The sequence below is a fragment of the Porites lutea genome, chromosome 5, assembly GCF_958299795.1.
Source record: "Porites lutea chromosome 5, jaPorLute2.1, whole genome shotgun sequence".
NCBI classification, from domain to species: domain Eukaryota; kingdom Metazoa; phylum Cnidaria; class Anthozoa; order Scleractinia; family Poritidae; genus Porites; species Porites lutea.
In genome coordinates, this window is record NC_133205.1 from 40093013 (window position 1) to 40104161 (window position 11149).

General features: G+C 38.2%; 1 protein-coding gene across 1 annotated transcript in view; it reads right to left on the reverse strand.

Moving 5' to 3' along the window:
- LOC140938578 (L-fucono-1,5-lactonase-like) overlaps positions 1-11149 on the reverse strand; it is a 14765-nt gene extending 3616 nt beyond the window's left edge. The window contains exons 1-6 of the mRNA XM_073388070.1: positions 11031-11149; positions 7995-8153; positions 5854-5930; positions 4673-4790; positions 3594-3636; positions 774-821 (exon numbers count right to left, since the gene is read on the reverse strand). Coding sequence (XP_073244171.1) covers positions 774-821; positions 3594-3636; positions 4673-4790; positions 5854-5930; positions 7995-8153; positions 11031-11073 — 488 coding nt within the window. The 5' untranslated portion in view covers positions 11074-11149. The remainder of the gene's footprint in view (positions 1-773; positions 822-3593; positions 3637-4672; positions 4791-5853; positions 5931-7994; positions 8154-11030) is intronic.

An 11149-nucleotide genomic window follows, 5' to 3' on the forward strand; every position in this document is an offset into this window, starting at 1 on the left:
CACTGATGAGATTGTGAATCGTTAAATTGCATCAAATTAAAATGGCCTAACATTAATTGTCAAAACTAAATTACAGCGACTTTTATTTTATCTCTGGCAGAATTTGAAGGCTACCTACGTAAAATGGACACTAGACACCGAGACTTAGTTCAAAAGCGGACACGTTCTCAAAGACGGACTATTAGTGCAATTTCCACAAGCTGTATACGTCTTGCAAAGAGTGAATTGTAGACTAGGGGTGCTTACCATTACCACAAACCGCCGGGGGGAAATTCTTGCGCGAAGACATTAAATCATTAAATTTGTCGTGGTAAGGGAACGACCGGAGAAAAAGGGTATCCAAATCAGTTGATTAAAAAGAGTGGAAAAATTACATCGCCTCAAATCATAGCCCCTTATTTTCTGAAGCTTTCCAAACGGAATTGTGAAAGAATTTATCACTTGATCTTCACACTTGCAAATGATGCCAACGGAAAGTGAAGTGTTTACAAATCCAAACTGCATGGCGGGACGTATTAAGCTATGATCCGAATGAATCGTAACTCGTGCCAAGAAAAATGGAAGAACACAAGTGAGAGAAATCATGCAAGTTTTCTCGAGTTAATAAGTGATTTCTGATTTTTTGCAAAGGATAAGGCAGTAGGAATCGCGAATTATATAGACTGCAAAGAAGTCAGGTATTTCCTGAAACCGCTGCTCGTAGAAAGCAAAGGTACACTCAGTGTACGGCTGTTTTGCATTTAATGTACGCATTACAATGATAAATGACTTACTTAGGGAATTTCTTGACAACAGAGTCTGCCAACATAAAATGTCTCGTCCTGAAACAGAAAATAAATGACATCATTATTCATTCAAAATATTTCTCCTTTTCTGATTGGCTAAAATCGCACGAATAATTCATCACAACCAGCTACCGTCGACCAGGCCAAATTTGGAAGAATTTTGCGATATGTGAAAAATGACGTTAATTGTTGAGCATAATTGCCAGAAAAATGATCAATCAATCGAGAAGACCTGGTTTGGCAGTGACTACAAAATGGCGGACCATTTCACTCGTTTCACGAGGAAGAATTAGGCGAACTACAGTGTATTGGCTAAAGACATAACAAGAACAGCAAGAAGACAACTCAACGTCTGCTATTTGGAGAATATTAGCAGAACTGAACAGCCCTTCACCTCCTAAACTTGCCAATAAACATACACTATCGAAGATGAACTTAATATCGATGGAGGTAAGCATGTTTTAGCTTGTTTTTAAACAAGGAATTATTTTTGAATGAATAATGAAACAATTATTGAATTCGGCTTTCTTATCATCTGAAGAATTATGGAGATCGAGGAGGGTGTTACCGGGCTTCGGCGAATAACACCCTCCTCGATCTGCACAATTCTTCAAACGATACTCAGCCTCATCCTATAACTTTTAAATATTAGGGACCACGTTTCCAATTAGAAATTTGAAGTTTCAGGGACAAAAGCTCAACTCCTAAGAAAATTGCTTTTTAAGGTACAGCAAATAACATCTGTGCAATTGCTAGTTACGCATTGAACACAAAATGAACAGAATAAAAGAAAATAAAAGGCAAAATAAACAAAAAGTTATTAACACTTATAAATTATGGTTTACAGATCAGAAGTCGTCTCGGAGCGAGATGAGTAAGAAATTGGCAGTCCGTAAAGGAAATAAATGAAAGGAGTCGAGCAGTTTAATAAAGAAATAAGGTATCTCGTTCTTTAAAGGGGCTATGTCAGCTGGAGAGCATGCGCTCTGAGGTTATGCAAATTACTTTCAACTGTCAAAATTCTATTGTTTTTAACGCGTGACTTTCTCCATTTGCGCTCTGAGGTTATGCAAATTACTTTCAACTGTCAAAATTCTATTGTTTTTAACGCGTGACTTTCTCCTTGTTCTCTGTCACGTCCAAGGCTCCGAATTTAGAGAGGTTAACAAGCGAAATGGGTTTAGATAAGGGATATTTCGATAGAATTTACGGAACGTTTCTTCTCTGGTTATGCTAGATCAAGAATAAAATTGTGACCACAATTTTACTTGTAGTTTTGGCGTAAAAACGCATGCCATTCATAAAATAGTGCGCAAACAAAAATTCAACAACAACATATTGTCTTATTCAACAAAATAAATCGAAGTTGTATTTTACAAACGAGCTACAAAAGACGCTACACCAAAAATAAAGACCAAGGCTGTTTCAAATCATTAACAATTAGACTTGTCTGTCGCTAGTGATTTTATAATTTAGATGCTGAGAACAAGAGACATCAAGTCTTTGTTTTGATCTTAGGGAAAGATACATTATCGCGCAAAATTGTTCGATCGTGCCGAATCACTGCGACGTCGAGAAAAACAGAACCAGGCATCATTGGTATACTACTCCACTGTAAGCAGTCCGTTGATAAAAAGGGAAAGTAAACTCTGCTATTTTCCAAAAATATGCTCGAACACAAACAGTTCAAAAACATGGCATTTACAGGATCTAACTCGTACTAAGGTGCCTCTCTAAGTCCGTTGAGAACAATCTGGACGAGCAAACGGTCGTGTTTATCTTTGCCGTGAATCCAGATAAATACAAGAAGGAATCTAGCCGAATTTTATAATGTTTCCTTCGCCAGGAGTTTCGTTTGGTCACGAAACTTATGGCCTGATGCTCTTGTAATCGTTTACCAAAAACGGCCGCCGCCAACTCGATAGCCGCTTCATTATATGTCCACATACTTTGAGCACAAGAAAAATCCAAGAGCCAGCAACCTCTAAAATAACTCAATAGAAAGGTTCTGTGAACTATAGGGAAGATTCCATCAAAGATTCCATCACTCATTGTGGAGTAGCCGTCATTAACTCTGCCATTACAACTGCCGCTGATAAGAGGACACAGTAAATCCATGTAAAAACATTCCACAGGCAAACAATTTCAAAATAACGCCAAAAAATTATTCTGTAATCACCATAGAACGATTCTTAACACAAAACTTCGCTAACTATCGAACGATGGCTGAGATTTAGACAGATAAAAACAGCCTCCCAAAATCTCCGACAGAACTTGAAAAAGACGGGCCAACTTTTTCAAGTTTGTTTTCATTGGTTCGCGCATGCGTGTGGGGTGACATAGCCCCTTTAAGGCCTGATGATGCGAAAAAAGCGTGATAAATGAATGATACGATGATAGGATGTTGTCGAGCTTGACAAAATTTCGAATTTGGGCGACATAACTCAGCATTTCTGGCGACTTTACTACGAATTTAACCAGGGTGATAACTCTGGGCGACTTTTGACTATGAATTAAACAAACTGAAGTCTAAATATAGACTGGTTTCCATATAATCAACTGAATCGCTTCGATCGTCCTCTTGGGGAATCCCCCAAAAATATAGAGACAAAAATAGGGATTGGTCGCTGATTTGGGCTGAGTCAGCTTGTGATGACGTCATTTCATCTGATCTCCCTTTGTATAGTAATATTGTACCACACCCCTAGCTACTATGTGCTTCATAGATCAGAGAGTAGGTTTACAAAAACTTCAAGGAATTTACGCGTCAATTAAGCAAGGGAGTGTAAAAAACTGCCCACATCTTACCTAATGAGAAGATCGTATGTGAGTCCTCTTTCCTCAAGAAATCCTTCAAGACAAATGAAGAAAACTATTTCAGGCCGAATTACCTTGCATGAACAAATGTGCAGTGGGTCTTTATGTGCGGCCACCTCTCCCAAGTGATCACAAAAGCAGTCGGTAATTAGTTTTGCCAGTCAGAGAACTATAAACAATTACTGGATGAGGTTTTTTGATATCCGGAATAATCAAGGTCGAGGTAAGTGTTATCAGCCGAGCCGAAGGCCGAGGCTAATAACACTTTACTGAGACCTTGATTATTCCGGATAGCGGCGAGCCAACGTTTCCTACATTTCCTTACAAAAGTTGGCGAACCATTTACATTAGAAACAAAAATTTGGCTCGGCTAGAAGGGTGACCTGGCTAGGCCCTTTGATAGTTTGGTCACCCTCCTGGCCGGGCCAACTATTCTACATGCAACAGCGTGGCTCGCCCAGCCGAGTCAACTCGGTTAAAAGGCCGATACATACGAGGGTTTTTTTCTCTCGGAGCATGTTCCAGGCTCATTTTGCACGTGTCAGTACAGACGAGGGAGCGTTTTTCAAGTTCGCTCAATTTGCCCGGGGAGCTTGCTCCCAAATATTTAATCGGTTAAATATCGTGGAGCATTTTGCGTAGCCTGCGTAGCATGACGGTTTTGTCCAGCCGGGCGCAGGAGCGGCGTAGCCGCGAAATTCGCGCGCCCGAGGATGAAGTATACCCATGAAATCGGTAGTACACAAGGAGGAGCTTTGCTCCCGGAGTGTGCCCCTGGAGCTTGCTCCTGGAGCAAAATCCCTCATGTCATGGGCGGATCTAGGGGGAGGGTGCAGGGGGTGCACACCCCCCCCCTCCCCCTGAGATGACCTGCGGTTTTCTAATACAACTGGTATTCTGCAAAAAAAATAACCATCCGGATCCGCCCCTGCATGTGTATCGGCCTAAATGAGCGAGCGCTGTTGGCTCGGGCAAAGGCCACGGGTCAACTTATTTCCCATGCATCTGAATTACATAATATTATAGACAAGGGTATTGATGATAATTATTTACACGTATATTAGTAATACCTAAACCTCTGTGAACAGACTCTTGTCCAAGCCAGTCATCAGGTTCACCCTCCAAGATGTTTCTTACTCCTCTGAATATTTTATGCTTATTCATGTAGTTGTCCAAAATAACATCCACCTAACATTCAAATAAATAAACACTCGCATGGAGAAGCAATGTCTTTAAGTCCTTAATGGCTAAAAGTACTTGCTAGTAATTTTGCCCCCAAACAGCTTCTAACATAGCCTTCCAAACTGGCGTCATTTTTTTCACGTCCTCACTCGCTTTGCGCATGCCTTCGCTCGCCTGAAGCACGTGAAAAAATAACGTCCGTTCTGCGGACCGCCTCTGACAATGAATATTCTAGGGTGAGGGGCAGGGGATATTTTGACACTCTCAAAGCTCGTGTAAAAACCTTCAAAAGCAAACTGTGAAAGTTTAAGTCTTTCACTCACAACAGCGGCCAGAATAAGTAAAAAAAAATCTTATGACATAAATTATAAAATAATAAAATAAGGAATAATAAACTATGCATAGATTTGACTCAAGTAGGTTTTAATTTGTATGGTAACATCATAGGATTTTATGCAAAGATTAAAAAGTTAAGGGTGGATTAGTGGTGTTATTACCATATCTTGGCTAAGGCAGGGTTGAGGGTATAGTGCTTTTAATGTGGGAATGGATTAGGATTACAGCCGTTAAAAATGCATTAGTGGGGCAGACAAAAACTGACCACAAATTATATAACACATAATATATAGATTTAGCCAAGGCTAAGGGCCGTTAGCTCCCATTTATAAATTTATCATTTACTTTACACAATAAACTTGTAACCATGTATTGCAAAGAAATCCACTTGGAGTTGAGACTGCATTCCATTAAAAACTTGGAACTTGTCAGCGGAGAGTTGCCAACTGTGACCGTGTACACAGTCATACACCTGCATATATTTGTCTGATCAGCCCAGTTGTGTAACTGTTCATACAACTGACATATACTGGTCATACATACAATGTAAAATAAGTTGTAAATGAAAAACATTCATATTAAGATTTGCATTTTCAGTATTGAGCCAGTGAGGCACAACTTCCTTTGATGGAAAAATATAGTAGTTATAAAATAAAGAAACTTAAAAATGAAATTGGGTTTAATTGGGTGATCAGGTGGCTAGATGACAGTACTTTAAAAAGACTAATAATACCTTAGGATCTGTCAGATCAACCCAGCCAATGATTCCAACAATTGTTGAGCTTTGAGTGGCCTTCTCCAGGATCCAATCTGCATTTCAAACAAATTTATGAAGAGCCAAAGAGCTGAGAGTGAGGATTGGGAAGTCATCAGGTACCATAAAATTCTGAAAATAAGCCCTGGGGCTTATATTTTTCAAAGACCCTTTTTGAGGGGCTTATTTTTGGAGGGTCTTATCTGCAGAGGGAAATTTGCGTTTCAAAATCCACTGGGCTAGCCTTATAGTTGGAAGGATATTTACCATTCGTGCTTTATTTTACTTTGTATTTGAGGGCAATTTCCAAGTACAAGCCCCCCGCCAGGGGGGCTTATATTTGGAGGGGCAATTCAATGGCAGTTTTTTTTTGCATTACCAGTTTGGGAGGCTTATATCTGGAGGGGCTTATTTTCAGAATTTTACAGTATAATGAGGTCAGCAGTCTGGAAAATTGGCAACACAAGTGGCCTTAACAATGGATTAGTTATGAGCCCTTCAAATTTTAATTTACGATAGTCTTATATAGCAGATTCAATGAAGGTTGCCTTGGGCATTTGGAATTCCACACAGGGGAGGTTATTGTTCATTGGTCACACAAGCAAATCATTGCAGTGACTTTCATATTCCCAAATACTCAAATACCAAAGCAACCTCTACTGAATTAGCCTTACATATAATTTATAGACAACTTTTGGTCAAAACATAAATTAAAACAATTTTCAGAGACAAAGTGGGGGTACCTAAGTCAGGAAAACTGGTTGGCCCTACAGTTCGCACTGTATATACCAATCCCTTTACATGAGACTACATGTAACTATTCCTTACTACTGTTGACATCATTTTACCACCAAATTTATTAGTCTGGCTAAAAAAATTATGACCTAAATAGTTACTTGATATTACTCTCACCCTTTAAGTGGGTTTTGAGGGAACAAGATAAAACAGCATTTTTTAAAAATATGGATATATTTCAAATAAAACTTTAGAAATGAGCCAATTGGTATTGTGCTCTTCTAGACAAGTCAAATAATCATACTCATCCCAAGAGGGAGATTAGAAATTCTAAGGGGCCAGTGGGGTGTCTTTAAGTGTCAGGACAAAACTTTGTAAAAGAATTGATGTAACCTATAAACTGGAATTTTCAGAGAGGTGAAAGGGGAGGGAGGTCAGACCAACAAACACCCCCCCATGAATCCCCTCCCATGGGAAATAATGGATTTTTTTGCCAGCTACACATTATTATTTATAGTTGCAGCAGTGGAGTTAATTTGTAGGAGTACCCAGAACAAAATAAAAAAACTGACTTATTGGTGATCAGAGTGGAAATTGAAGTTCCCAACACTTCTTAACACATCAAATCTGGCATGTTAACTACTTAACCACCGAGACAGTCTCCCTTGCTCTTGATGCTGTACAAATATAAAAAGTGACTTACAGTGCCCTAATGCTTTTAATGAAAGTACACATATTAAACGTAGAGACACTTAATTAATTTTCTGATTTGAACACAATGTGATTTCGGTTGTAGAAGTTTTTTGAACTGTTAAAATTTGCCGCCATTTTGGCACATCATTTGTCTTAGTTAGTCTTCTCTCAGAAGCATCCCGGAAACAAAAGCTACAATGCTACGATGTAAATTAAGGAACAGAAGATACAAGTAAACAAGTGTGGAGTTCTAGAAATATTTCATCAGTTTTCACAAACTGATTCAGAAAGAGCTGTTTAAAGCTAAAATATGCTAGTAAGATGCATTGTAGTTAGACACAACACAATGGCGACCCTAAGGCTAAGGGAGGGATAAGCTTTTAGTCCCATTTTTTCAGTTCCTGAATTTATGTCACATATGAACCTGAGTCTCAAAATACATTTTTTAATAAAATTCTTGCAGTAATGTGTTCCTTTATAGGCATTTTAAAATAGGGCCAAACCAATTTGAGGGAAGAAGAAAGTCAAAAATGTGTTTTTAAAATACACACTAGAGCGCAATTTAGACACCCCACAATTACGAGAAAAATCTATATAAAAGTATTCACAAGCAATTAATCATTAACTACTCTGAGGACTTCTATTAATGAATTGTCCCTTATTAACTGAATCAAAGTTATTTCCTAATTTACCTGTTTCATCATATGTTTGGTTGACTTGAATGAAGACCACCTTTCGTACAGGAGATGGCGCCATTGCATCTTCAAGATCACTTAAATGAAATGGTCTACAAATGCCACTCAGATCTGAAGATGGCCAAGGATAGAAAAACTTTTCGTTGTCCCATAAATCTAAGAAATATAAATCAACAGATTTGCAACTAGTTACAGTTAGTACATTAAAAAATAAACAATTAAACAATACATGACTGTGGTTAAAAAAATTCACAGCAATATCCCAACAGCCACTGAGTACCTTTCCAAGTGAAGACCTTGAGGCTATCTTAACCTTACTATGTTTCCAGAGACCCCTGATGCCCTCAACATACAGAAAAACATTAATATTTAAGAAAAATGCTCATTTTATTTTAGCTGACTTGGAAATCCATAGGAAGTTTAAATATGGACTCCCCTACCCTCCACTCCCTTACCAACATTGCCTTTAAAATAGGGACACAATACTGATGAAAAGGTGACAAACAGCACATTTATGTGGGTTGAAGCTACAACAGCAACAAAGACAAACAATAGTAAAATGATATCAGAACAAGACTAATCCTCACTAATACCTCAGACAATGAGTTTTAAAATTATAGTAGCCTGCTAGCTGCTTCACTTGTGTAAGGTCATGGAAAATTATGGCGGCATACCCTGGAAAAACTGGCAAGAAGAATAGGGCGAAGGAGTGTAAGCCTGCACGTGTGCTATTGGGTTTTGAATTTTCCCAGGTTCACCAAAGAACCCAGCCGTCAAATTTGTTAAAGGTGACAAGCTTTGAAAGGCTAAATAATTATGACAAAAACTAAGGACACAGGACATAAACATTCACACAACAAACTTAGTGATAAAAAGCATCAATAGGCCTGCAGGGCTTTTACTTCACGTGAAAGTGCCACTTGTTCCAATAATTTCTAGCAGGTAGATTATTATGCTCTGGATTCTTAATTTGGACTAAGGCCATCCTCTTTTTTCTCTCCGTTTACCGTCGTCTGAATGACCCAAATTTTTGGCATTTTCAAAAAAAAAAAGTAACGACGTAGTTACACCATTTTTCACATGAAATAATTCTTTTAATCTGAAAAATGAGCATAGTAACAGCGTAGAGAAAAACAGGAACAAAAACATGAACATTTTTCACAGTATATTGTACATTTTGTTAATCCAAATATGTGAATGCTAACTTTTAACATCGTCCTGGGGTACCAGGGCCTACTATTCCAAGACTTCTTGTGATTTTTTTTTCAGGTTTTTTGTTTTTCAATCCGACCCACCGACCCAATATCAGGAAACGCATTTGACGGTAAACAAAGAAAAAAAAGGGGATTGCCTAACCAAATGTTATTTTTGCCACTTGTCTCCCCTCTAAGAACAGGGCCTCCTCAGTTAGCTTGGGTTATCCCTATCAGACTACATTTAACAATTATTCTTTGAAATCTAGGTGAATAGTGGATAAATATTTGCCAAGCCGCGAAAGCGGCGAGGTAAATATTCCCAAAGCCACTATTCACCGAGATTCAAAAGAATAATTGTTTTAGTATATACACACGAAGTGATCTCAACAAAATCAGAGAGGAAACCATTAAAAAGTACAACTTGATTGACAGATCAAATCACGCGTAAGTTTAAAAATAGATCTTTGCAGAATTTTCAAACAATGGCAATTCACATGTTTATCATTTTGCAAACAACAGCGTAATGGCTTAAATGGAACCGCTAAAAGTTTGAACTGTTTCCTTACCTGAAAAGAAAAGTGGAGCTTTGTTGTTTTCTGTTGACTCGCCAAGTTTATAGCCAAAAGGGCTTGTTTGTGTCGTTCTTCGCATGAAGTGCTGACAAAAATGGCCGGCTCGGTTGCTCGAGGTAAGACGTTGTCTTCCTGTATCATTCTTTTTCCTGTTTACTTGAAACGTAGAATTTCTGCAAACATTTCCTTTTAAATTTGTTTGTCATAAATAAACTTTGATTTTTGAGCCAAAATTTTCTTGTTAGAAAACGCTGAGTTCACGAAACGGCTTCTTCTACGCGAATACACGGGAGTTGTAAACACTGTAAACAATCCATCGAGCACAAAACTCAGCTAAAGTAAATTGAAAAACGCCGTATTGAATCCTTCCAAGTCTTTTCTTGCGTTAAAAAAAGTCAGCCCTAGGATTTTGTCCACTTTTATTTAAAAGACCTTTCTCTAAAAAAATGGGAAAAACACCGAGCTCACACATTATCCACTTGCTAGGAGGTGAATATTGTTGAATAGTCTGAGATAGCGAACCAATCAGATTGCTTAAATCACCAAGATCACTGAGTGTGTATATACTAATATGTTATAGTCAAAATCCCTTGAAAACATCACGTGGTTTGAATATAAGGCAACCCAAGCTAAAAGGTGAAGCAAGTTGATTTCGAAAATCGCCCGAGGAAAAAAAGGGGAAAAAAAAGAAAAGAAAAGAAAGAGGCTCGTACAGCTGAATCTTCCTACCGTTAAGTGCGGATAATCTAGGAATCTGACCATAGTTTTTTATTTTAATCTAGGTGGGGCCCTTCTTTCGATGATAAGGAAATCTGCATGTACATAGTAAATATCTTACTACAGTTCCTTGCATTATCAAGAAGAATTTGACGCACAGATATCTCTACGAAACTTATAAGCAAAAAAGCCATCAAGGCGAGTTTTTTTAAACATAACTCCTTTTAATAAAACGTACTACACGTACACGTCACGCCAACTGCTTCTGGAATAGCCTCCGAGGAGAGACAGCCTTTTCCACCGTTCCAGTCTGCTGCCATCGTGTGATATTTGGGAAGTTTAGATTAGCATTGTTTAGTCGGGCATGTGTGTGTTAATATGAATAGCTACAATTTATTCTGTTGAGGTACAGTAGCACAATAATTTAAAATAATCTTTATATTTTATATTTGCCGAAGTTGAGTACGTAGTTCCCCTCCCTTTATATCGGCAAACTGTCAATATTAAGCTTTTAAATTTACATTAACTAAGACTAATTCGTTACTTACGGATATGGGCATCGACTATTTCTTTTCCATGAAAAGTACTCATATCCTAGTCCCTTTTACTGATCACAACAAACAAAAATTCGATTTCGATTTCTTACTGCGAAATGGTTCGCAGCGAC